The sequence below is a fragment of the Rhagoletis pomonella genome, unplaced genomic scaffold, assembly GCF_013731165.1.
Source record: "Rhagoletis pomonella isolate Grant_MI unplaced genomic scaffold, Rhpom_1.0 Rhpom_scaffold_00001, whole genome shotgun sequence".
NCBI lineage: Eukaryota > Metazoa > Arthropoda > Insecta > Diptera > Tephritidae > Rhagoletis > Rhagoletis pomonella.
The window spans coordinates 48,454,170-48,481,802 of record NW_023458555.1 but is presented as its reverse complement, the minus strand read 5'-3'; the positions used below and the strand labels follow the sequence as shown (position 1 = coordinate 48,481,802).

The 27,633-nt window shown below is 34.2% G+C and overlaps 1 protein-coding gene across 1 annotated transcript; it reads right to left on the bottom strand.

Moving 5' to 3' along the window:
• Positions 1-6,222: 6,222 nt before the first annotated feature.
• LOC118745496 (facilitated trehalose transporter Tret1) lies at positions 6,223-26,363 on the bottom strand. The gene is made up of 8 exons (XM_036478947.1): positions 25,940-26,363; positions 17,717-17,862; positions 17,498-17,608; positions 17,154-17,239; positions 16,973-17,089; positions 16,421-16,915; positions 6,637-7,689; positions 6,223-6,577 (listed from the first exon to the last, which is right to left on the bottom strand). Exons 1-8 carry the CDS (start codon positions 25,990-25,992, stop codon positions 6,338-6,340), a joined length of 2,301 nt encoding a protein of 766 aa, XP_036334840.1. The 5' UTR covers positions 25,993-26,363; the 3' UTR covers positions 6,223-6,337.
• Positions 26,364-27,633: the final 1,270 nt, after the last annotated feature.

The following is a 27,633-nucleotide window of genomic DNA, read 5'->3' as shown; positions in this document are numbered from 1 at the left end:
CCCAGTAAGAACCCTATCTGTTAACTAATGCGTTATATACGCCTAGTTCTACAAACAGTTTGTGTGAGAAATTCAAAAACTTTCCACCATTTTACACAGGGCTTCTGGAGAAATCTAACGCATAATCGTTTCACGTGTGAGCAGCTTTCTCTTTCGTTTACATGGAGTTCGCTATTATATAATCCTAAATGTAGTTGTCTCTTTTCAATAAAATATTATTATGCGATTAATAACGTGTTATATAACGCAAAGAATGGCATATGGGTATCGCTAATATGCAAATGTGTTGATTTTTTTGACAATTTTTTAAGTGTATTAGAGAATGCGTTAGGTCGTTCTTGCTGGGAAGTTTTGTAAAGCATTGTAATTGCTTTAATGAGTATTGCAAAGTCTTTTTACGGTATTAGCGAGTATTGTAAATTGTTTGTTGTACAATAAAGTTAATCGTACTACAATTTGGTCATCATGAGCATTTGTTTAACAATCCAGCGATACGAGCCGTAGAATATTTGGGAAATCCCTCAAGGTTTTTTAGGATAATCGTAACAATTGGTGTCAGAAGTGGGATTGTTAAATAAATCCCGAAGGATAAACTTTTGAAAATGGCAAAAATTCAAGAACTAAAGATCGAGGAACTCAAACAGCAGAAGGCATCGACGTGGACAAATACGACTTCCAGGGTAAACTCGACGATGCATCCGCAAAGAATGAACAGAAGGATGAGGCCGCTTGTTCGTCTAAGGATGTGCAGCAGATATCCGGGAAGATTGAAGAACAGCAAAAGGCTCCTTCGTCATCAACAGTTATGGACATGAACACATTATTGGCTGCCATGTCACAGATGATGCAAGCGCAGGATACACGCATGTCACAGATGTCATCACAGATTTCATTGCAGCTGGAAGCACAGAAAACGCACATGTCATCGCAGCTGGAAGCACAGAGTGTACATGTTATCGCAGCTAGATGAAAAAATTACACGAATACAGGACAAACTTGAAGAGAGACAGGAGAAAGTCAAAGCAAAGGTAGAAGAATTGGAAGGTCGTCTTCGTGATTTACAGATGAATCGTCCAGCTACTTCGACGAACGCTCCCAAGGTAAAAACCCCATCCTTTGACGGCACAATTCCTTTCCAGGTCTTTAAGCTCCAGTTCTAAAAAATGGAGGATAAATCCGCTGCACTGTTCGTTGCATTAAAAGGACCTGCAGCGGAGAGCTTGCAGAAAATTCCCGATTGTGAAAGGGACAGTTACGATGCGTTAATGGGTGCAGTAGAAAGACGTTATGGTACCGAGCACAGGAGACAGATTTACCAGATAGAGCTGGAGAATCGCTGCCAAAAAGCCAATGAGACTCTACAAGAATTCGCTTCAGAGATCGAGAGGTTGGCTCACTTAGCTATTGGGTAAAGATCCAGAGGTTCATCAACGGAATGCGAGACATGTATACCAAGCGCGAGACGTATGCGAATCCAAAGCCAACATTTGCTGAAACTGTCTCGTATGCTCAGACGCATGAAACGGCGGCGCTCCTAAGTAGACCAGCCTACAAAGCACATCGCGTGGAAGTGGAAACACCGGACGAGATAAATGAAATGAAAAAGAAGATTATCCAACTGCTGAGCGAGCAAAAGCATGGCTCTGGCAAATGTTTTAAATGTAGACAGCCAGGCCACTTCGCCCGCGTTTGCAGTGCAAGTGTCAGTGGGCTCAACAATTCAGCACGACGCAAACGCAGGGCTGAAGGAGACGAAGCCAACTCCAATCAGTCACTGAAACGAGCCAGCAGGAAGGGCCGCGTGCTGGCTCCAGGAGTTGTAGGGCCCATAATCTCCGCCTCAGAAATTGGCCGGAAAGCATGCAACCTCACTGTTGGTGGATGTGTGAATGGGTAGGAGAGAGTACTGCCAGTGGATACTGGAGCGACACATTCTATTATTCGACCGGATTTGGACACTTTTTATGTGAAGCCACTACCTGCAGCAAAGCTGCAGACTGCAACTGGTGGACGCACCCAAGTGTTAGGAGAAGTACCATGCAAGGTAATAATCGACGGTGTGGCTTCGTACACTAAGTTTATAGTGGCAGACATTGTGGATGAAGTCATCATCGGAAGCAGCTGTGGGAGCAGTAGACGCGCTTTGAAGTGTCCCGAAAAAGGTGGTCGGCAAAGGCGAGCAGTTAAGCCGGATACCAAGGTTGAGATTATGCATGTCCGGTCAATGAAGTTAGCATCGGCGGAAGAGCAAGATACGAAACGACGGCGGAAGTTTCAGCGTAAGAATCCGGATGTAGCAAGATGTGCTAAAGGCAGTGCAGCATGAAGGCGGGAGTCTGGGTGTCATGGACAGATGATGCGGCATAGGTATGGCGAAAAGGGTGCCCACGAGAAGGGACATGGTCTGGTCACCACCAGTGGCCGACAGATGCATAGGGTTGCCAGATTTTTTGTTCGTGAAATCAGCACATTAGACTTTTTCATGCTAAAAAAAATCAGTATTTTTCAGTACATTCTCATTCAAAGTAAAATTATGATAATAAGTAACAGAAAATAATTTAAAACGCCTGGGTTCTTGCTTTTAACCATATTTTTGTATATAAATAAAATATAGTTCATAAAAAATAAAAGCGTTATTCATTTTAACATGAGTGTACACATCATTATACACAGGAGCCAATAAATTAGTTTATATTTGTGAGTTTTTGAATAGCAATAATGAGATCATTCCCATTTTCAGTGTTTAAATAGTCAAAGCGAAAAAGAATGATCATATCCTTTGTATAAAAAAAAATATATTAGAAATTACAAAAAAAAAATTAAATATGAAAAATTATAAAAACTTATCAACTTAGTACCAACATTAGATACGTTAAACCACTGTATTCGTATCGTTCTCTCGTAGTTTAATTTTACCCATTAACCATTGTGGCGAACGTTCGAAAATGAACTTCGGTATCCAGTATGCATATCGAACTAAGAACGAACTCATAACCAATCTTAGTTTTGCAACGTTCATAGTATAATGGAAATGCACTCGAGATGGGTTCGAAATTAAATGAAAACCATAGTAACGAGAGAGAAAGTGAAATCCAGCTTATTCTCGAAGTGAAATATAAGACAATCACTCTCTCTCATTAAAATTTCAATTCGATAACGGGCTTGATTTCGATATACGATAACGAAGGGAAAATACATTGAATAACGAAGGTTCCATTTCGCTGGAGAATGGCCTAGTTCGCGAATCGAATACTCAGTCGCAATTTATACATAAATAGTAGCGGCACATTAAGTGAAATAAATGCATTCATACATATGTACAAATGTAGGTAATAATGTATGCGTCTTCCCAGGGAGGTTAAGTTCGGGTGATAAACCTATGTATAGCTACATACCTTCAATAAATATGGGGATAAAATGTTACAAACCAGCAAAAATAAAAAGTTTTCTATGAAAATCGGAAAACGACATACACAGCCTACAAATTATGTATCGCGTGCAGGGTAGTCAACTCGCGGAAAATTTTCCGATTTGCAGGGAATTTGGGTTTAAGGGGCAATCGAGGAATCGACACTCTTTTGTAAGGAATTGGGTATATTACGTTTATAAATTAAAGAACCCAAATTAGACGAATATGTAAGTACTATGTTAATTTTTAACCATTTGTCGCTAATTTGAGCGAATTTTTTTTCAATTTGAATCGCAATATCTCCAAATGAAAGCTAAAGTTTTGGGCTAGACTGGAGGAAACTTAGAAATAAATCGTTGGACCAGTTTTTGAGAAAATGCTGCAGGCCACTTTTCAGGCGAAAACAATATGACATATTTATATTTTATAAACGAAAAAGACAAAAGAAAAGAAGATAGCTTGTTTTAAGACCTTTCTACTGATATCCACAGCAAGGGTATGGAATGAGTGGTGCGACCTCATTGGTAGTTTAAAAAATTGCCTTTTTTCGCATTTTAGGCACCAGCCACGACCACAATGGCTTTGTTTACTTTTCTTCCGTTTTCCAGCGAAACAAGATAGCGTAGAACCCGATCAAAGAATCTACTTTTTCACTCTTGTTCTTGCGTGATCTTGTGTCGTTCGTTTATGACATATAATAAGGAGTCGATAACGTCGACAGCCATCTTTAACCTGTGGTTAGTGTAAACCAGACATTGAGAAACTAGCCCTAAGGGCCATTTGCGCGACCTCTGCACTTATGCACGGGCATATTAAAACCTACAAATTCCCAAGAGTTTTTGCGGAGCGATACTGGTCTGACTGTCCATAGCTGGATATAAATCTGGGTTGTTCCGGATACGTAGACCCGGAACTTAGTTCTCATTAGTGATGTAAATTTTCGATACTTTCAAGTATCGATCGGTACTCGATACTTTAGAAACAAGTATCGTCGACTATGTCAGACGCTAAAAACAACTTTTGTAAGCTTACTTAGATTTTTGATCCAAATCACTCTAAAGAGAATTGCTGTTTGTTTGATCCACGTTATGTTCCGGTAAATTATCATTTTGAAACCTAGTTATACACTGCTCCTCAACCATTCTCCATTCAACCATTGTAAATTTTGCCGTTACGTTGCTTTGGCCACACTTGCTATGAAAATATATTTTAACAATGATGTTTGAGTATCGACATATTTTTTTCAATACTCATCGAATACTCCAATTGCTCAACAGTATCAAATACATACTATTCGATACTCGATACTATTCGTATCATTAGTTCTCATACGCACGCAACAGATCATGATTCAATAACATGATTCATGGCAATTGCTTAGAAGGATGGGCGAAATCGATTTGGCCATATCTGATTAACTGACCGTGAGTGCACAAGACAATTCCAGCATAAATTATTTAATCACCAATTCTGCTTAATCAAATTGGTAGTTAATGATTAAAAAATAATTTTTTAATCACGATTACGATTACTCGTTTAATAAAAATTAATTTAAACATAATTAACTCTAATCGGAAAAAATAACAAACAGAAGCCGTCATCGATTCGCCACTTCTCTGCTCGCAACAACAAAGTTAGCTAGCACGGATACACGATAGCGAGTTTGGTTGTAACTAATTGAGTTCGTTCGTTTCGCCACTCGCTAACTGTTGGCGAATCGATGACGGCTAGATTAAAAATTCAATCGATTAATACAAACACCGCCCTAGGTTTCTTCAACAAAAGGTTAATTCCTTATCTTTTTGGACTAAAATCTGAAAAGTGTCAAAATGCAAGAGCGCAAGCAAAATGAGCTCACTAAAAGAAAATAGGAAGAAGTAAAGGAACGCAAAACAACAAATTTTTAGTCCAAAGAATTGCAACAACAAAACTAACGTAAAATAAGAAATAATAGAAATGTAAGTACAATACACATTCACACAAGCACAATAAACAATTATAAAAACATAACAAGGTAAAACCATTGAGAGGCAGTCTGACGTTTGCCAACAATATAATTTTAAAATGAAAACTCAAACTCACACACACATTCTCATTTTTAATCTCAAACAACAACAATTGTGAACAATTTAATTTTTTTATTTTAAATTTTATATGATTTTAAAATGTTGGCAAACGTCAGAAAAAAATCATGGCCGACGAAATGAGAGAATGAATTTACCTTGTAATGTTTTTATCATGGTAGAACCGCTGGGAGGAATTTTTCAAATTCTTGACGTTTGCAAGCAATTTAATTTTAAAATTTTACATACAAACTCACACACACATTCTCATTTTCAATCTCAAACAATAACAACTTTGAACAATTCCTTTTTTTTACTCTCAATTTTATATGATTTTAAAATGTTGGCAAACTTCAAAAAAAAAATCATGGCCGACGAATTGAGAGAACGGTTTTACCTTACTATGTTTTTATCATGGATAGGAACGCAACTAAATTACAACGAAATTTTGGTGCAGCTTTGGCAAATTTTTAACTTACTTACTTACTCTTAGAGCAAGAGTAAATTTCCGATCGTATGTTTTTATTTCCCGTGAAAAGACTTCTTATAGAAATTACGTATTGGCCAATATTGATTACGTAAAAAAAAACGTGCAATTAGCTAACTACAGCAAAGTATTGCTTTTATTAGCGAATTAAGCAAAAATATTCTTCTTTGCATTCTCATATATTATACTTATTATTTTAACTACATATGTACATACATATATACATAATTATACAAATAATAATACTTATTTAAACCCCGCAAACTAATGCAGTTAGAAAATTAAAAAATTTTACACATATTTGTACAAATTTACTCCTATTCAAAGCTCACATACACAAATTAGTGCTTACATATGTACAATTTCCGTTTCTCGCTATTATAAATGTGTTATATTATTTTCTTCGAACGCTAAATTGGTTTCGCCGCCATTTGTAGTGTTTTGTGGCAAAAAGTCGCTTTGTTGTAGTTTAATTATTTTTGATTCAGTTTGTGCGCTTATTGGAATCTGCAAATTCTGAAGATTATCCATTTGAATGGCTGTTTTACTTAAATCTTGACGACGTGATTTTCTAAACAAATTCGTATCGGACTTTTTGGAGAAATGTGCTTCAATTTCCTGTAATTATAACATTTATTAATTTAGCTGCTAAATGGAAAATCAAAAACAATGCGTACATGTAATGTGCGTCCTTCCGTTTCGGGCAGCGTGAAATACAACACTAAAGCGCCTGTCAATGCCACCGCCGAATATAGCCAGAATGTACCAGGCAATGTTAATGCTGTCAACATTTGCAGAAAGAGCTTATTAGCCAAGAAGCCAAAAATGTAACCCAACCCACTGACAAGGCCCGAAGCTGTGCTGCGTACCGGCGCCGGAAATACTTCGCCGATGAGTATCCAAGGTATCATACGTATGCCAAAGTGTGCGAAAAATGCGGTACCCAGCAATAGAATCAATGGCAGCCATACTAGATTGTTGGTAGCTTGTTTGGGCACAGGTAGCAATATCTCCTTGGTCACTTCCTCTGTGGATGGCAATTTCACTTTACGTTCGCCCGTTGCTGTTTTTGCTTTGGCTGTGGTAATTTTTGCATCCAAATCCGATGGCATAGTTGTTGTATGGAAATCCTCTTCCGAGTCACTAAGATCGTAAAATGGCGTGGAATTACGGCTGGTATTATTCGAATGTGTATAATCCAAAGTAGGTAATTCAACCAAGGATAATTGATCATTGTAATCGCCGAAAGAAAGATCTTGCTCTTCCCGTTTAGTGCGATTTAAATGCTTCCACGTTTCGTTGGTTTCACTGTTGGACACTAAAGTGGTCAGCTCTGTGGTGACATCATCATTTAGGGTGTACAGAGTTGTGGTTTCCAACAGCTGTTTATCAATTGCGCTATCCGACATTGCTGGCAACAGGGCAGCTGTATCGGTTTCAAAAAGTTTACTAATATTTGCTTGTGTTATTAAGCTTTCCTTGGGCACTATATTGGAAGCATTACTAACGACATTGTCCACTGCAAACCCGGGCACCACTTTCACATAGTGGGCATAGGTGGCCGTACCAAACATGCAAATTCCCACGCCAAGTGTAGAGATCATAACCAATGGCCGTTTGCCGGTGAAATGGATGAGGAAGACACACATTATAGTTGCGATCATCTCTGCAACACCTAACAAAATTGTCGCATGATACTTGTTGATTGGGGCTTTTAGTGTGTGGAAAATCTGAAATGTGGGTTATGTTAAAAATTAATTTTAAAGTGTCATTTACTAGTATATGTTGCAAAGGATTTAGAAATGAACCTAACAGATCTATTGTACCCTTAACTCTTCACAACACTTTGTGAAGTCCTACAATAACCAGAAAGTTTAGAATAACTCAACCTTTGGCCATATTATAAGGTGACCAGAATTTTTAACATTCCAGGAGGACAAATTCTCCACATTAAAAACATAAAAAACATTTTATTTATTGTAACATATAAATAACGAATAAATTAACCGTTCAAAGTTTCTCTAAACACAAGTCAATCAATTTAATAGTACACTGTGTTGCATAATTATTTCGTTAAAGTTTGATTATAATTTTGTATCAACGCTATATCTCGTTGAGCAATATCATTAACATATTTAATACTCTTAATCATCTCTACTAAGACAACCAACTTCAGGGTAATTTTTCAGAGAATTCAATGCCCTACAAGAAAATGCACAGAAACAACTTATATCCCTTTTTTATAAACTTTCTTAACGATTCAAAAGCTATAAAATTTTCCGGAAAACACCCCCCAAAAAATAGTCTGGATCTGCCGCTGGGTCTGTGCTATTTTTGATTATGTACTTGGACGTGAAATAACACATTTTCTTAAAATTTTTTCAGCATATTTGCGCTCCAACGCAACGAACATACTTATTTTAAGCCATCTTAAAAATGTTTTTATCAAGATAAAATATCCCCATACACGAGTATTGCTACTGATAAAACTTATACACATTTGGCAAACAAAATGGCATATGGTAGGCAATAATTTTCGCCTGTGAAGACGCGTCATAATGCGGTTTCCTCACGGCAGCGTGAATTACTTTAGGTTTGTATCAGAGTGTCCAGACTTGGCCATTTCGCGCCAATTTGGCGATTTTTTGTTTCATATTTGCGCGTAAAAATTTATGAAATCGCCATTGCCGATTTTTGGCGATTTTTTCCCTTCAAATAAATTCTTTCCAATTATAAAAATACACAAAACTTAGTTTTCCACAATAATTTTACAGAAGAGGCTAAAGAACTGCGTGATAAACTTGACTTGGGAAGCATATTAAAAGACCCTAATCGAAGAACTTTTGAATCGATTACCTAGTCAATTAAATACTTTCAAAAAGCTTTGAATTTGTCAGCAAAAAGGTGCGTGAATCACAAGAGAGCGAGTTTCAGGGATCTGCCAATTCACTATTTGAGGAAAGAAAAGCAGCGGAAACTGAATATTTAAATCTTTTAACTTTCCCATGGAATAACTTTTTTCAGAACCATTCCATCCGACTCTGAAGTATTTTGGATAATTGCTTACGGAGTGAAAACTGCAACAGGCAATAAAATGTTTGGAAATATACATATGTAAGTAAAATAGCCGTCATATCTTGCCGCACTCACATGTTTTTGTTGAGCGCGTTTTTTCCGTAATGAATTCAACAAAAACTAAGATTCGAAATAGGAGAGGTTGGAAAGCCTTAATTCAATAGTTCGAATAAAGTTTTATATGAAGGCTAATAGTTTCTGCTGCAAAACGTTTCCAATATCAAACAGTCAAGGTTGAATAGCTCAATAAGTATATGACAACAACACAAATGTAAATGATTCAGACACTAGGGGCTGGTTTCTCCAACTCAACTTAACTTAGTTTAGCCACTTTTTGGACTTAAGTCAAAAGTTAGCCTACGTTTTACACAGCTTATTCATGACTAAGTCAAGAAAATTGGCTTAACTAAGTTGAGATGGAGAAACCAGCCCTAGGTGATTTTGAAGAAATTGGGTTCAGAAGGTGCAGAAGTTGAGCGCAACCGTTGCTAAAAAATCAATGATCGTAATGCGTCTTCTGAACTGCTTGATACATTAGCTGTCAAATTCAAAACACACAACACGTTGTCTCAAATGATCAGAAAAATATTACGAGTATCTAACACGCAACTGTTCAGTTGATCAGAAGTAAAAACAACGCGTTCAGAAGGTGCAATCGCAACAGTTCGTTCTGAACGTGCCCATTGTGGAAATAGTTGATCTCGCTTTATTATAGGTTTTTAATTTATTTTTAGCGCCGAGCGCTTAAAAGCGGATTGTGCGATTAATCAATTAATATGAGTTATAATAAATTTAATAATGACGCAGTCCTATTGGAAAATGTGTTGATACAAATATTTTTAAAAAGTATGCGTATTTTTAAAGAAAATGGTTTATACATCATTATTATATAAGTGATATGTGTTATTTATTATTACCCCGAAGGTTTTACTATATTATAACAAGATCTAATTTTTAAAATAAAAGATTTGTTAAATCGATTTCATTAATTTTATTAAAACAAAAAAATTGGCGATTTTTGGCGATTTTTTTTACAGAAATTGCGCTTTATTTTTAAACAATCTGGACACCCTGGTTTGTATAGTAACTTCTCTAGTAAAACATCGCAGCGAGAGCGTAAAAGCAAAATAGAGCGTAAAATTGAGAAGAAGAGAAAACTAGCAGAAAAAGTTAATGAACACAAAACTAGCAAAAACTTGCTATTTTGCTTATTTTTCTTCTTCTTCTGCTAGCTAATTTCTGCTAGTAAAATTTTCACTAGCAAGAATTTGCAGCTCTCCCGTATTGTTACGCTCTCGATTCAGTGCTCTCTTGCAAATTTTTTGGGTTATCATACACTTTTCCATTAAAAATTTGCAGATTCCAGTACAAATTAGTACTGACTATTAGTTACTATACAAACCTTTTGTTTGCTCCTCAAATTACGATCGAGAATTCCCCCATTCCCACGGGCACATTCTTAATTCGATTAGACAGTTCTCTATCTTTGTATTTTTCGCTACATAATGTAAGTTATTGCTTAAAATTTATAAGCCTCTGTATTAAATTGGTGATGTACTCATGTAAACCTTTACTTTTCGATGGCAGTGATTTGTTCGTCATTCACATGGTAATTGGAGTGCGAATTATGAATGAGAGAGCGAACTACGTAATTGGGGTGCAGTGGAAAAGCCGTATTAAATATTATTAGTTAAGGCTAGAGGCGTTTACACTGTTCAGTCAAAAGTTTACATCATTTAACTAAGAATTTAAAAATGTAAATGCGTTTTAAATATAAGGATTGTGTACGATTAAGAAATATGTAATAATATTTTCAACGAAATTTTTTAAAAATTTCATCACTGCATCTAGTTTTGTACTTGGAAGGGAGGAAAAAGAGGACATTTTTGCCCAAAGTGAGAATAGAGAAGGACAATGTTTTTGAGGAGGACGAATCACGTTTGAGGAGGACAATCCTCCTCAAAGGAGGACGGTTGGTCAGCTTACATATTAAGCCTAGACTATTTTCTCGTCAAATCAAAACGGTATCATAGATAAGGAGTAGGTGCAATAGAGTATCTTCAGATTAGGCGCAGTGTAAGGGATCTTCAGAGAGGTTAATTAAAGGCCTTTATCTCTACAGGTTAAACCACTCCATTAAGCTTTTGGCTCGGAAAAGTCCTCTGTTGCTATGCTACTGCTGGTCTCTCATTCCTACAACCTCTTACCTGATCGTGTTTGATACCACTGCAAACAAAACTTCAACCCTGTGGGAGTTCAGGCCGCTCCCTTCATGACTAAGCCATACGCTATTTCGTTTCCCTGTATTCCCTTGTGACCTAGTTGTTGATTGTTCTAGCGGCTTACTTAGCCCTGCCTATTTCGGTTTGTCTCTCAATCGTTGTTTTCAGGAAGCGAGCTACTATGAGAGGGTTGGACCATAGGGCGTTGTGCATTGTTGAAGCGGGCATGTTACGAAATGTTTAGAGTCATTAGTAAACTCTCCACATACCGGATATACGTTTGATACGTCAGGATTTATTCTGTTCAGGTGTGAGGTTGAGCCTGCTGCAGTAGCTGGAACAAAGTTGGGCGGGTCTCCCGAAGCAGTTGAAGCTCTGTCTCGTTGGTGGCTTTTCTCGTTAAACAGCATTCACAGGTCGGGAGTTGGTATAGTTTGAGAAAAATACTCGCGAATTTCAACACAAATGCCTACTCCAATGCCTTCTGGGGCTTAAGAGCCGTATGTATACCACTACAGCGTGCTTGCCTGGACATGTTCATACATAATGGAGCTAAGTACTCAAAGTTAACTTGCTGAAGAGCACCATTTTAAATTTATTCTCGAAAACTATCTTATTCATAACCAAACTGGAGAATGGGGCTAGTAGAATGTGTAACGTTACGTTACTAAAATATCCATTGAAACTTTTTTGTTTTGGTTGATTTATTTGATTTTAAACTAATTTTTAACGAAAATAAAACATCAATTTTCTATCGAATATACTTTTTATTTTGACTTCAAATCTATTTCGTACTTTGAGCTTCCGCTGGAAACGCCAACATGTCTATACTTTGGAATTTATATGTAAATCAATACCGATATATTTTAGGCGTATTGCATACGGCGGGATTTTAACCCGCGCCTTCGATGATGTTAATTAACACACTTGCCTTATTGAAGTGCAAAGTGGTCATTCTTTATTAGGAAATGAGAATAATATTCAGACTTAATTTTTGAAGTGAAACTTCTTTAGCGGCGGTTTGTTGGTTGGGAGTAAATTGGCAAATTCAACGGAAATTGCACACGGAAATGGTGCAACGGAAATGGTTGGAGCTTCTTGTGTGTATGCGTATGGTATACAACTAATAAAAGGTTAAAGAATAACACTTAGAAAAAGACCAATACAAGAATGAAAGTAAAGGTGAGTACGTACATACATAGATAAAGAAAAGGATAAAGGCAAAGTTAAAAATAAAAGCAAAAACAAAGATGCGTAAAGATAAAGGCAAAAATGAAGACCAAGGTAAATTTAAACGCTATATGTATATATAAGGGCAACGGTGAAGGGGAATATGTAGATGAAGAAAATGATAAACATAAACGTAAAAACAAAGATGAGGATAAGGATACCGATAAAAGTAAAGATGAAGACAAGGGAAGAAAGATTAAAATAAATGCAATTAAAGAGGAAAGGATATAGAGAGAGACACCGAGACTCAATCTGGGAACTATTTTGGAAATTTGGAGATTTTCGGGATTCTCGAGACTTATCGATGAAATAATCGACATTTTTATCGGTTTTGTTATTGATATTTTTATAGATTTTGTTATCGATATTTATAGATTTTGTTATCGATTTTGTAATCCATATTTGTCGATTTTGCTATCGATATTAATCGATTTTGTTATCGATATTTATCAATTTTGTTATCGACATTTATCGATTTTGTTATCGATATTTATCGATTTTTTTATCGATATTTATCGAGTTTGTTATCAATATATATCCATTTTGTTATCAATATTTATCGATTTTGTTATCGATATTTATCCATTCTTTATCGAAATTTATAGATTTTGTTATCGATATTTATCGATTTTATTATCGATTATTTAACGATATTTTTATAGATTTTGTTATCAATATTTTTATCTATCTGATCTTCTAATCAATTTTGCTACCAATATTATAACCGATACCGAACCGAAAGATAAAAATGAAGATAAGGGAAAACAGAATAAGATAGATGTAATTAGAACGAACAGTAGTAGAGGTAGGAATCTAGGCAGAAAAAAATCAAAAAATATAACCTTAAGCAAAAGCAGATGAATGTATGTATGTATGTATGTACATATTTATGTATATTGATTATGAGAAAAAAGAGATTCCTATCGTAAGTTTCACTTCTCCAGTGTGGCACTTACTTTTTTTAATTTTGTATCGATATTTAAAATATCGAGCCTTCTTATCCCTAAATTAAGGGATGCCGATATTTTTACAGCAGTACTTTAAATGAACTACATCGATATTTTCGGTTCGATATCATGTCCCTAGACTTCATACAAAGTTATATTTAAGAGTACTGCCAAAAGACATGATGGCCTTCTTATCTACATACATATCCCTGGCACCGGATGTGATTGTTAGAGAAAATTTGTACAAGTTGGTCCAAAATTCGAAGCTTTAAAGAAACGATTCGAAATTTCGAACTAGGAGGTTTTCGAGGTCGTTAATTATGAATCTGCTGTCAGAATTGCAAAATTCAAAATGGCGGATCCGGTATGACGTCTGGTAAATTTTGAGCTCTTTAACTCGATTTCTTAGGAAGATGTTGAGTATGTAGTTTTATAGCCCACTCAATTTTAGTGCCACAAAGTGCAAGTTTGAAGTAGCTAGCACTTACCGTTGATTTTTGACATTTTTTTTTTTGACAGTGCCAGGCATTTTCTTCCATATGAAGTACACTCCAAAAAAAATTGTGTAAATTTCCTAGCTAAAAGGTAGGTAACTGATTTTCTACCTTATAATTCGCGAAATTACATGTTCGATTATTCAACGAATAGTTTCTTTAAATTTCTACTTAATGTACTACGAAAGTGGGTACAAGCTACACATCTGCTGTTTGATTTCACCCATAGAATTGTGTAAAGCTAACAAAAAGGATTTTTACACACGAAAATGTGTAAACTAGAAAAATACATTATCATCGTGTAAATTTACCAAAAAATTTTAAAAATAAACAAAACTATACTCGATTTATAGTCACATTTTTAAACAGATTTTTTAGAGTGTATGTTCGAAGATATGAAGAATATGAGAAACACCTGCAACGAAGGTAGAATTGGGCAGCTGAATTTTATTTTATTCAGTTGCTAATACTTTTCTTAGTAACCTTTAATATGGTTAAAGGCAGCATCGGAAAGCATGTTTTTACTGTTTCATTTAACAACTCAAATTAAAAAAAAAAACAAATACCATTATATTTCTACTTCCAAAAAAAGTTACAGTGTTGATATGTACCTAACAAGCAAAATAAACTTAAAAAAAGTTTTTTTTTAAGTTTTCAATTATAAACATTAAGCTTACAAAACGTTGATTTTTTGTTAATAAAACTCTTGAAAGTAAGCGTGATATAATCGAAAAGGAACATTGGTTATAAGCGTAGACAAACAAACTTGCAATAAATGTTCAAAAGAAAGCTTTTTATAAGCGTATGAATATAAACTTACTAAAAATTTGCAAAAGAAAGCTGTTCATAAACATTTTTATAAAAACTAAAATAAAATGAAGGTATTTCATTAAAAACTCATACATAGATTGCTTAACATCAAGAAACTAAAAGAAATGGAAATTTTCGGCGGACTCATCTACAGTAGCGAAAATATAAATAGGGAATAGACATTTTAGCATACAAATTCACGATAACACACAAAAATTAAGCATAAAAAAGTTAAATATTACATCTTGTTGCGTGCTTTCAATTACATGCGGTTATTGGCAAATTGGAAAATCGACATCGATGCAGCTTTTTATTCCGCTTCATCGCCGCCATTCTCATTAATGAACTTTTCTGAAAAAAATTTAATACATTTTTAATTAAATGTTAAACTAAGAAAGGATAAGGAGAACTCATCATTTGAAGACTCGAATGCTCCACCGATTAGCGCAGCGGGTCCTGGATTGTATTTTTTTTTACCGCATCGGTTTTATTTAATGTTTTCTTTTAATAATATATTTTAAAAAACGTAAACACGTCACTTACGATTGAAAAAATGTTATATTTACTACTTCATGTCGTTGGCATTTGCATTTCATTTATAAGTTTAAGTTATTTATAAACATTCGCTCTCAAACCTTATTAAAGGTTTATTGGAAAAAACGTTTAATAAGCTTAATATTAAAAATGCTTATTTAACGCTTATTATAGCAAACTTACTTTAAGTTATTTTTAAAAACATTTACTGAAATGCTTGTTGCAAGGCACATTAAACAGGTAGTATCAGTAGAGCAAAAACAACATTTGCGTGTATTTTGTTGTTGTTTCTGGTATCGAAAGTGTCACAAACTGTTCTGAATTTTTTCTTCTAAATCAAAGCGTGCCATGTGAAATACAAAAAATTATAAAAAATAAAAAATTGAAATTGGAAAAAATAAAAATTGTTGCAATTTTCTTTCCTAGTAAATTTGTTTGCTTCTCGAAGCATTGATCCATCCTTTACAAGGGCCAGTAATCAGCGGTTGTGCTGCTGAGTTGGGCGAACGTTCCAAAAGCTGCTATTCAATCGCTTGTTTTGTAAGGAAAAAGGTTTCACATGCAAATGGATTTTAACAATTCAGAATTTTTGTGAGAAAAAATTAAAAATATTTGACATTTTCGAGACCAAATAATTTGAAAATAAATCAAATCAGCTGCTCTACTGATACTACCTGTTCAATGTACCTTGGCTTGCTGGGTATTTACAAAATTGTTTACGTAAGTATTTGCTAGCCTTCAGACATAGATTCAATTTGGTTTTGTTGGATTTCCTTTTCCCTTTGAATCTACCATAATGTTGTGCTTGGACAAAGGCCACATTCTGGCTGAAAATAACGAGGGGAGTTATGGTACAGGCAGTTGCTATGAACGGTTTTCGCTTCGTAGAGGATCCCCTTAGCACACTTAACGATGAAAAAGCCCTATATAGAAACTTTTTTTAATTTTGGCCGTACTTTTGGATTTCGGCCGCGCTGTGAAGACGGATAAAAGTACAAGTCCCGCCAGTGCGCATCGCTTAGTTTAACTGTAACACGCTATCACCAATTTCAGTTTCAGAAAAGGTTCCTTAAAATCCTCAGTATTTACTTATAGTATGTACATACGTAATTACTAAACATTCTAGAAGTTTGACATTTTCTCACTCACCTGCACAGCGTACGTTTGCAGACTTGTCTTGCCAGAAAAATGTCCCGTAAAAAATGTAAATGTGACCAACAAAAATGGCGCCAAAAATGAACGCTTGCGAAACATTCTGAAGCGACTGGCGCACTTCGACGGCTTATTGCCGTGATTTTCTACAGCTTCCTCCAGAGCCGGCTGTGTTATTAACTCCTCATAGAGTCGATTAAATTCAGCTTCAATCATATATTCCGGTACCCAACCACGCAGCCACTGCAACGATTTGACAGCCTCACGGAAACGATGTTCGCGTATCAGCCATGTGGGACTCTCGGGCACAAAGCACAGCGCAATTATACAAATAATCGGAAAGGCAGAACTCAAAGCGGCTATTGTACGCCAATCCAACAAAGAGCCCAAAATGAATTGTATGAAAACACCGGTGATGACACAGGTGGAGCCGAGCGCCGATAGAATGCCACGGTACTTGGGTTCGGTAATTTCGGCGACATACGTCAGTACCTGGGAACAATGGAAAAAGTTTAATTGCTTTTAATTAAATAAAATATGTAAGAATACCGGCGCTTCCATTAGACCACCGCCAAGTCCGCTCAAACACAGTGCAGCGTAAAGGTGCTCAGTACGCGTCGAAAAGTGGAAGAGAAGCCATGACGCCAAAATTGGCAAATTGACCAACTAAAAAAATATTAGTACTCAATGGTGGAAAGAGTAGGAAGTAGAAAAGAGTATGATTACTCACCTGCATAGCGCGTCGCTTGCCAAGCGGTTGTGTAAGAAGACCCGAAAAAAGACAACCCAAAGGCACACAAATTAAATTTATAGAACCTGAAAGGAATATTAAAAAGTAGTATGTGGTTTTATTCGCTTAGATATTGAATATTATTAGCGGACAATGATTTTTTATAGGTATTGCAATCGATAGCAATGAAGAAATCGATTTTGTCTTTGCAATTCATTTGGTTATAGTTAACTTTATTGAAATTTTGAATTTGCAAAATACGTAATTCTCCCATCAAACGCGCAATATATTTTCATTTGCCATATTCGGTTAGTATAAAGCCTCGTTTCATTTTCTATACTTACTAAACCAAGATATTTCATCTCTATTTAACACTATATCACTAGGTTCACGCCCCTCGCCGCCCTGTATGGCGGGTATTACAATGGTGGGAAAGCCAAGCGTCATACCATACACTGTAGGAAAAAATATATGGGTATGTTAATATTTTAATTGTTCTTGTAATTGAAGTTTAGAAATAAATGTTCAATCAATTAAAATTAACATTTTTTTTTTTTATTTACCAAAAAGTAATATATTCTTAGCGCTTACAGCTAAAAATTGTGGTAATGCCCGCCGAAAATTACTAATCTCTAGAGGATCACCAGCAATGTCGGATGAAGGGTTTCTGTTGCCATTTTGTATGAAATACGGCTGGCTGTTGACGGTGCTGGAATTAAATAATAATAAAAAAAGAAACAATCTAAATATGTACATTGTTTGAAAATTGAAAAGAAATGCTTTCATGCTAATGTAGTTATTATTTTATGAGCGCTTTAAGGGTTTAATGAACCCTTTGTACTTGAAGTAAATTCACTTTGATGGAATTGAATGACGCAGATTTGATTAAATATTCAATTTAAACATAAGTACTAATGAATACCAATCAGCAGTAACTTGTTGTTCTTTCCATTCTTTCATTCTTATTGATAAAACCTTATTTATGAAAGCGGTTTCATTTTTAGCATATACTTGTAAAAAACCCTGACAATTACAAAGATATGTACATTCACGACAAAAAGTATTGGTACAGAGAATTGTATAAAATTTTATATAATTTTTTTTTTTAATATTTAAACTTTCATGCAAATTTTCAACTTTTTAATCAAATTTCCTTGAATTTTTTGAATATGCAGGTTTGTAGCTCATTGAATTCTAGTATAAAGAAAAGTTTTAAAGTTTATTTTTAAGATTTTTTTTGGTTGAAGGCGTTTCGCATTTCTTTTATACAATGTACTTATCTTCCAAAACTTTTTTTAATGGACGAAAATTCGCAGAAAAAATTGCCAAAAATTAAAACTCTTTGCTTCTACAAGCTTACACTATTTAGAAATTCTAAAAAATCTGATTAAAAGGTTGAAAGTTTTATATGCAGATATATCTACAATCTAAGCAACCACTGAGTCGGACAATTCCAGACGTTTTTAAATTTTAACTTTCAGACTTCAGTACGTTGCATGCAAATCAATTTTCTAGGGTTTCATGTAGACCTGCAGGCTGCAATGACCCGTCTGCAAACCTGCTAGGCTTCTAAATTTCTTAGAGATGTAACTTCCTATAAGCTCTTTGGCCTGCAGTAGCCCGAGCGTGTTCGCTTAATGTGCTTTAGTGAGCAACCACCCGTGAGCTCTTTAAGGTGGCCTCAAACAGGTGCGGTACTACCGAGGCGATACAAAAGTTTACGTTAGCGTTGAATACAAACTACTGGCATAGATGGCATGGCAACCATGTGCATTTTATTGTTGTGAATTTACAAATGCACGGAATATGCAAATGCCAGAGCATATGCCTGAACAGCCCTAATATTTTTTTATATACCACACCGGAAGCAAAAATTTCAAAACAAAATTTTGGAAATTTATATCGCTTTAACAATTTTTTAAAAATATTTCCAAGTTATACTAATTTCAATTTAAAACCAGAATCTCTTCTCTGAACCTGAAATTTCTTAATTTTCCCACTGAAAATACGAAAAGAGCAACCTTTGCACCGACAAAATTGTAAACAGCGTTTTGTTTAATCTCTTTATTGAGCTTTACCCTCCAAATGATAAATAGCTCACTACTGACAATACCAAGACAACCTACTGAAATAGTCCTTTTATCAGAAGTAGAAAAAAAAACAATACTTGTATTCTTTAATAACTGTAGCTTAGCCAAACCAAGCCAAAATTTGCTGGACTTATCTAGTAATTTATTTGCCAGCAATATTATACATCTTTATCGTAGCTTTAGTCTCCTTATCAACTTTTTTTTAACAACATGTTCTAATACATATTTTATAACAGAAATTCAAATGCAGGTACACATTATGTCCAAATCTAAGTACATTTATGGCCTCATTCAAAAAAAGTAAAACATATTTAAAGAGCTTTATAAAGTAGCATCTTCATAAAGCTTATAAATCAGTTAAAATTTTTATTTTTTATGAGTTTGGTTGTATGATTGATGATAATTTTTTTACTACAGTCATTATGGCTCATTACAAAAACAAAGTTACCTTTCCTATGTTTTACTGTATTATCTAAAATATAATAATAATAATGTGGCGCTAACACTTTTGCTAAGTGTTTGGCCGAACTTCTCCTCTAATTTGTGGTGTGCGTATTAATATTGTTGCACAAATGGAGAGACCTAAAGTTTTACTCCGCCTCCGAACGGCGAATTAATTTTTATTAGAAGCTTTTTCGTGGTAGAATCACACTCGGAGGTTTTACATTGCCTGCCGAGGGGCGACCGCTGCGATAAGCTTTGACCAAGGCTCGCAACCAGATAATTCAGCATGCCGCAATATAGCTACATGTTAGCTACAGCCAGAAAAACAAGCATTTAGACCTTAATGTAATAGTGGATTTGCCATATCTGAGACCATACCGATAAGGTTCAATCAGTTTATTAAGGGCTTTCGGACGTCGCCCAATGAAGCGGCCCATAGAGGGCAATGCTCAAAACTCATTTTTTGAAAGCTGGTATTTAAGATAAAAAATATATACCAGCAGAGTCATAACAAAGTACCAAATCTCGTTTATAAACATTCGGTTCTTAACTACTACTAGTTGCGGCATACAACAGCCCAAAGTTTTATTTTCCGTCAAAATTTTTTTTCCAATATCGAAAGCTAGTTCATGTGTGTTATTAAAGCATGTTTTAAAATGTTTCAGATTACTATAAGTTTAGAAGGTATTAAGGTGTTCATGAAGCAATGTGAGTTGATTGTTTCACAGCTTTTCATCATTATATAATTGGTTACTGAGACAAACGGTATAAGTTTTAGTAAACTAATTCTTTTTAATGATGAATTTTGAAATTCGCCTTTTCCCCAAAATACGCAAGGTTCTTTTTCCGAATCTTTTTTAATTATAACCGCAGCGATTTATATACATATTTGCAGAACCGAAAAGTTTAAGCTTTTGCTTGGAATTGCTTATTTTACTTATTCAGGGTTTCCAAGCATAATTTTAACGATCATACTTATTTTGCTTATTTCAATGTATTGAGGACCTTTCGAGAAAACGGTCAAGATATAAATTGCTATTATTTCGTATGTGTGAATAGACACTACTATTCAAGGAGTTTTGACATCTGATATTTTACAGCCTGCTGTCTCACATTTTCCTTCCGAAATAATGGAAATTTCTGTGCCTTGTACTCTTCACAAACAATCTGTTTAATCGATGAAATTTTTTTCTATGAAATTTAAGGTGTTAATAAATATTAATTATATTTTTTTAATTTTGTACTAATTTGTTTAATGAACAAATTATATACCAAACAAAAGTATTAAGCCTATAGAATGTGAAAACGTTGGGCTGTCTATTTTTTCCTAGCCTACCTATCGGGTTGACAGGTATGAACAGGTGGGAAATACTAGTCATTTTCACTCATTTATTTAACACATTCCATAGACTTCATGCTTTATGTAATTTTTTCATTGAGCAAATGAGTGCAAAATTAAAAAAAAAAGCAATAACAATTTTTGAATATTTAATTAAAAATATCCTGGTCAGGATTTTTTCGGCCAACCCACTCGCGAAATATTTCCTAACACGTTAAATTTCAGATAAAGTAGGTTTCATCCATTAAGCAGATGGGTGAAGGTCGTGCCTTTGTCGGATCTCCTACAATTAGCAAACCATAGTAGAAAGCGTAGACAATTTCTTAGAACTTCAAACTGCTTAAGAAAATTTGGCTCAATAAATTTTTCTTGACCATTTCTTGGGCGTTTTTTTATTCGTCGCACTAAAGAAATATTTACAAATAATAACAAAAAAAAGATTTTGTTTTTATTAACCAGTAACTTCAACTGCATTTCTGCTCGGATAAAAATTTTAAAACCAATGGTTGGTTTCTACGGGAAGGCATTGATGTTATTGAAGATATTGAAAACAATTTATCTCACATGGAGAACGAATATTATAAAAAAAAAAAAAACGTCCAGCGCAGATCTCTGTTATTTGGGAATATCAAGCAACATTTGATTGCCCATTGTAATTTTTCAATACTTGAAATAAACTGAATAAAAAACCAAACATTAAACTGTACCTACTTAAATTTCGTTGTTTTGCGAGCATATTTGCAAGCATATTTACCAATGTTTAAGTGCTTATCTAAGCGCTTAAAATGGAATTTTTCGTGCTTATTTTCTTCGGGCCTGTATATTAATTAGTAAGCTTAAACGATTTGAACGAGCACTTTGCGCATTTTTGAGAAAAGTATATTTTAATGTGGACCTATCAATTTTTATCAGGCACAATGGAAGACATTGTTTCATTAAAAATATATATCAACTCAATGGAAGAGAATAGCAAATACCGTCTGTATTTATTCTTTATTTCAATACTGATAACTTTTATAGCAGACGGAACCCAGTTATCCATTAAAAATCGAGATTTATGCAACAAAAAATATTTAAAAGCCCTTCGCAATCTCTGCAAAATAAGTTCAGTGATGTGGAACAACAATCACTGGGTAATTTCAAAAGTTAGGTTACTTTGAACTGGAATAGGTGTGTTAGATACAATAACATACTTTCTGAATCCGAAAGTGTCTGGTTAGAAAAAAGTATCCAGTGGACGCTATGTGTTGATATTGCGAATCGTGTTTCAGCCTTTATCCTTGGCATCCAATGACAACAGCAGTGCACAAAATTTTTACGCATGGTGCCGAATTGTAAAGACTTTAAAGCATATCGTGAACGTTTTAGCCGAAAAACTTCAAGGCAAGCTAAACTTGAAGACGTATGTATTTCAGTGGCTGCTTGTTTCTTGCGATCCCCTTATTACAAGTTTAAGGCCTTTACAAACAGTCAGAGAGAAATCATTTGATCCACAAGTAAGAGACACGCTTTTAGAAGGGAATCTTGAACATACACAACCGGAATCTGATGTTTCTGAAGACGAATTAAATTTTCATCATTGATTGTGCCCTTTACTCATGGTTTCTATCTCACGTAATTTTTATGGCCCGTTAGCATCATTATAACTATCAATGTACAATGATTTAATTATTCAGAGTTAAGAACACGAAGTGACGAAATGGAGAAAGGGAGCACGCGGATGATTTGGTTATATTCTTTTTCACTAAATACACATTTCTAAATTTAACAAAAAAATAATAATAATTTGGTAAACAGTATAATAAATGAAATAATTTTATCAAATTGATATTATATTTCCCTTCTGGATGTATTTTCATCAATTTAAGGAGAAAAAACTGGTTACAGACTTTTGAGCATCGACTTGTATGTATGAAGCGCCCCATTGTGCGTCGTATTGATCGAGTGGAGCCATGTGAGATGCGTCAATATGCATTGGCATGTGTTCGTTTTCATCAAACGCACCAGAGGTATCGAAGTGTTCCTTCTACATCTATATGTACGAATTTCTATCTTCGTCTCTGCAAGAACTGTTAAAACCGCGGAGAGACCGCCGCGCCGCTGGGCACTTTCAAAATTGTATACTTACAAATCCGTCCATTTAACTTGTTCATGTACTCCTTTTTGTCAAATGTAACTGGGTGACTACCTAAAGATGTGCGCTATCTCGTCGTCTCAGAAAACGGATGTCGAATGTTACAAAACACGGTTTTGAGAAAATTGACTTTGAAGTTTAAGATCGAATTAATCCGAAACTGTACGGTAGATTTTTGTAATTTTTGAAGGAGACGTAGTTGGTACTATTAGTTTTAATTTTCCATATTTTCACATTTAATATCTCTTAACGTTAATGAGAAAATTGACTTTTCATGCCGTATACTTTGTCGTAAGTAGCGTTTACTCACCACTTTGTTTTGTCCATAGAACATACGACAATACTAAAGTATCTACTGATGGTATCATTTGATGAAAAAACCAGACATATTTATTAAATAATGATTACTTATTAGAAAAACATAACAAAAACGTATTCATGCATTTTATAAAAAAAAATCTGTACATCTCTTATGCTGTAAATATGTTACTAGCATACGTTTTCTTTATATAAAAACAAAAAACAATACTTAAATTCAGTCTTTTGTACATTTTTATTTCTTTCATTTCATTGGAGACTCAGTGCAAGCTAAAATTTAAAAATTTAAAATTTTAAAATTAGTTAGTTTAATTTCCAATTTTAATTGTGTCGTTATAGTAGAGGACCATCGAGTTGTCATAAGTTCAAAGTTTTGCGATACATACGACAAATGTTTTATGATTAAAAAAAAGATTACATTTGTATGGGAATTTGCCGTATGTGCCACATACGACAAATGTTTTTCGATTTTAAAAAAAAGTACGTTTGTATGGGAATTTGTCGTATGTAGCGCATTTTCAGCACATACAACAAAAGGCATACCCAATCATTAATATTATGTAACATACGACAAAATGCGCACGAAATATCTCAAAAACTAAGGGAGATATAAAAAAATGGATTGCAGAAATCAAAAGAACATGTCCGACTTAGTAAATCTGCATCAAAATCCCAAAATCGTGATTTATATAATCTATATATATAATACCTGTATTGTTCAGCACAAAAGATCTGTACCTTTCGCTCCATTTTCAAAAATGGGGTGTCAAATTAAACCGATTGGAATTCATCGGAATTTGAATTTGGGGTTGCCATATGTTTGCAAAAACAAAATTCCATTTAATTCACCAGTTAATTAAACTATGTATCGCAATGCCTGGCGAAGGAGAGTAAACAAGGATTAAGCTTGAAAACACTTTAAAGAGGGCTGTCACCTGTTTGAAAAGTCTAACTTAATTAACTAATACAAAAAGTATACGAAATATAAATATACTATAGTCAAACGAAAGAATATTAAGAAATCTTTAGTTTGAACATTTGGAATGTTTGAAGAGCGTTGCCGAGTGTTTAAAAAGTTACATTCAAATTATTCAATGAGTTGGACGAGTTATTAAAAGATTTGTATTAATAGAAATTATTTTGAAAAGACTTTATTCCTGAACTTAATTTAGTTGTGATGCGTTCGAAATATCAAATTCAAATTAGGTCATCATTAGAAATACATGTGTATCAAAATCTCAGACGAAAGAGATTTAAGAAGATTTTAGTTTGAGAATACTTTTGAAAAGGAATTTCAGAAATGAGAGGTCAAATTAAAGACCTGCAAATGTGTGATAAAGTTTTATTTTTTTTTTAACTAAGAACTCTTTTCATAGCTATACTATGCGAGACTGCTCTTCACTCAGAAACGGCTGCACGGTTTTAGATAACATATGGCACTCGGATCTCTTATAACTCCGACTAACATTTTGAATATTTTTTAAGTTTTCAAAATTAAATTTTGGTCATTTTAACGCCAAGCAGGTTTACTAGTTTTGCTTTATTACTCAATTGCAAAGAAGTTTAAAGTTGGTCTTATTGCCCAACGAGAAATGAAATAAAGCAAATTTGTGTTATTTCACGTTCAACCCTTTTGTATGATAAAATTACATGTACATGCGTGCGTTTACTTTTAAAACATTAGGCTCTTGTTTAACCAATATATTTATGTACATACATATGACAATGAAAGTCTACGTAAAAAAATAAATAAATCCAGCAGTTTCAAGGATCTTCAACAGTTCACTAAAGTTAATGATAAGTGTTTTATTAATTTTCTTAATGTTATGGATCCTCGATATTGTCTGCCATAAAAAACAATAGTGAATTTACCTATATAGTATGTAGTAACAAATAGCTTTGCATCATCTGTTGAGTTAGAGAGCGAGATCGTCGTAACTATTAATGATCGCCGAACAAAACTGAAGACAAAAACTTTGGACTAGCTTTTCTTGCAGAAAATTTTTTTGGCAAACAAATAAAACTGTGCTTTTAATTTAATATAACGATGTCTTTTAAGAAAACTTAGTTTTTTCTTATAAATTAAATATGGCCGATAGTATAGATATATCGATAGTGTTCATCAATACTATCGGCATGTATCGATAGTCAATACTATCGATAGTTTTCCACCTCTAACCAATAAGTGTGCAGAGCGAGTACGGGATTGATTTCATGTAAAATTGGCTAAGAAATGGTATGTTCGGAGTGGGTGGGGAATTAGGCCTTATACATAATAAATTCTTATCGTCGCCAACCCGAAGTTTTCGAGTTTCAATTAAAATTATTCCGCAATTACGTGCTTGCCAATATGATCGATATATTTGGTCTGCCTAGAATTTATGTAGTGAAGAGGCTATTATACCATGTGTACATACATGCAAACTTAACAATTAATGTTGATTTTTTATTTGGAATTTACCCGTTTTTTACTTCCGTTGCTTTGTCCGTTGCCGTCATTGTGTTGTTGCACATGTTCAGCAAATGTGTGATTTTAATCGATCTTTCAGTTGAAAATGTATTGATTAGTTGCTTTTCGCTAAGTTTTTAGCATATTTTACTTTTATATATGTGAGAATGTATAATTGCAATTATGCACATGCTAAGTACATATGTATGTAGGTATTAGTGCACTTATATACATACATATGCACATCGATACATATGTATATTTTTCCACTGAGTTATTCCATCAAATATCACAAGCACAATGTTTAGTATTGTTCAAAATTTATGTATCACAGTTTTATTTTTTTATTTTTTATTCACTGATTAACGGTGATTTATATATATTTGCTATTTTTCTTTTTTATTTCTTTTCTCACCTTCATTTATGTAGGCATATTGTATTTAGTTGCTCCTAAAGCACCATATTGAAAGTCTTTGAAATCGGACAAAAACCACGGGCTCCACTAACGTAACTGTAATTTCAAAAAAATCAAAGCTAGCTATATTTTAGGGGGAGTAGGTTTTATCGGATTTCAAAAATATTGAAGACAGTGCTTTAGGAGGCTAAGCACAATGTGTATATCAAATTTGGTCGAGATCGGTTAATTAGTTTTTAAGATACGCATATATCATATAAGTGGCGGTAAAATTTCTTGAAAAACCACTTTTTTGCTAAAGAGCGATTGCATAAATAAATTTTGATGAATTCCTCAGCCACACTGCTCAAAAAATCTGAAAGTCCGGTACATAATAATTTAAAAAAAAGTCGCCTAACTTCGAGAATTTTAATGCGGTTGCAATAAATGAGGTATCAGTTTATTTGAAAACATATTTAATTTTATATAGTATTACATATGTATTTTGAAATTTCGGAAATAAGTGATAAGGAAAAAAAATTTCTTTTCTCGATAAAAATAAAACCGCCAATAGATTAACATACTTGTACATCATTTTAAAGGCCTATAAATCTTCTTCTCACAAAATTTTCGATCTTTTAAATTGAATGAAAACTAGTCATTCAAAAACAAATAAATCTACAAAACCGTACTTTCTGACCTAAAATGAGAAGCCGCGATCTCTAAATGATTTTTAAAACATCTATAAAATAGGAAATAATATTTCTCGAAATATTTCTCATAGAATGGAAGAAAATTAGTAGGGTTTTGAAATTTCAACAAAAAGTTTTTCGATGGGCACCCTAATGTCCATGCATACATACTACATACATACATATGTAATATATGGGTACCCAATTAAGTTTATGGCTAGATTCAAATTGCTTTAAGATTTTTTACTGTTGCTGTTGCCGTTGCCTCAGCCGCTGCTGTCGGTGTTACTGGCCTCACTGAAGTTGAATATACATACATAAGTAAATACTAAAAAACTAAAACTGCATTTATGTAAAGAAAAAAAGATGTCACGCTTTTTGAATTCTTTTTTTTTCTTGGTCATTCAAAACTTGAATCTGTTACTTATTGTTAATTTTTTTCGTTTGTTTGTTTTGTTTTAGATGTGCAATAAAAGTAATAAAGTCACGGACGACACAAAAATTAGACAGCGTGCACGAGCGTGTCGTCACTACTATTTTATATGTAATATGATAGCATTCCAACAACTTTAATTGCTTTTATGTAGGTAAATTCAAAAGGTTCAAGTACATATGTAAAT

Bases quoted from the DNA above. Each gene is read 5' to 3' on its own strand.
- LOC118745496 (XM_036478947.1), bottom strand. From the start codon at position 25,992: ATGTGCAACAACACAATGACGGCAACGGACAAAGCAACGGAAGTAAAA. The intron at 17,609-17,716 runs GTAAATAAAAAA...TTTTTCCTACAG, and splicing joins TAAGAATATATTACTTTTTG to TGTATGGTATGACGCTTGGC. The intron at 16,916-16,972 runs GTATTCTTACAT...CATTGTTCCCAG, and splicing joins GTGGTCTAATGGAAGCGCCG to GTACTGACGTATGTCGCCGA.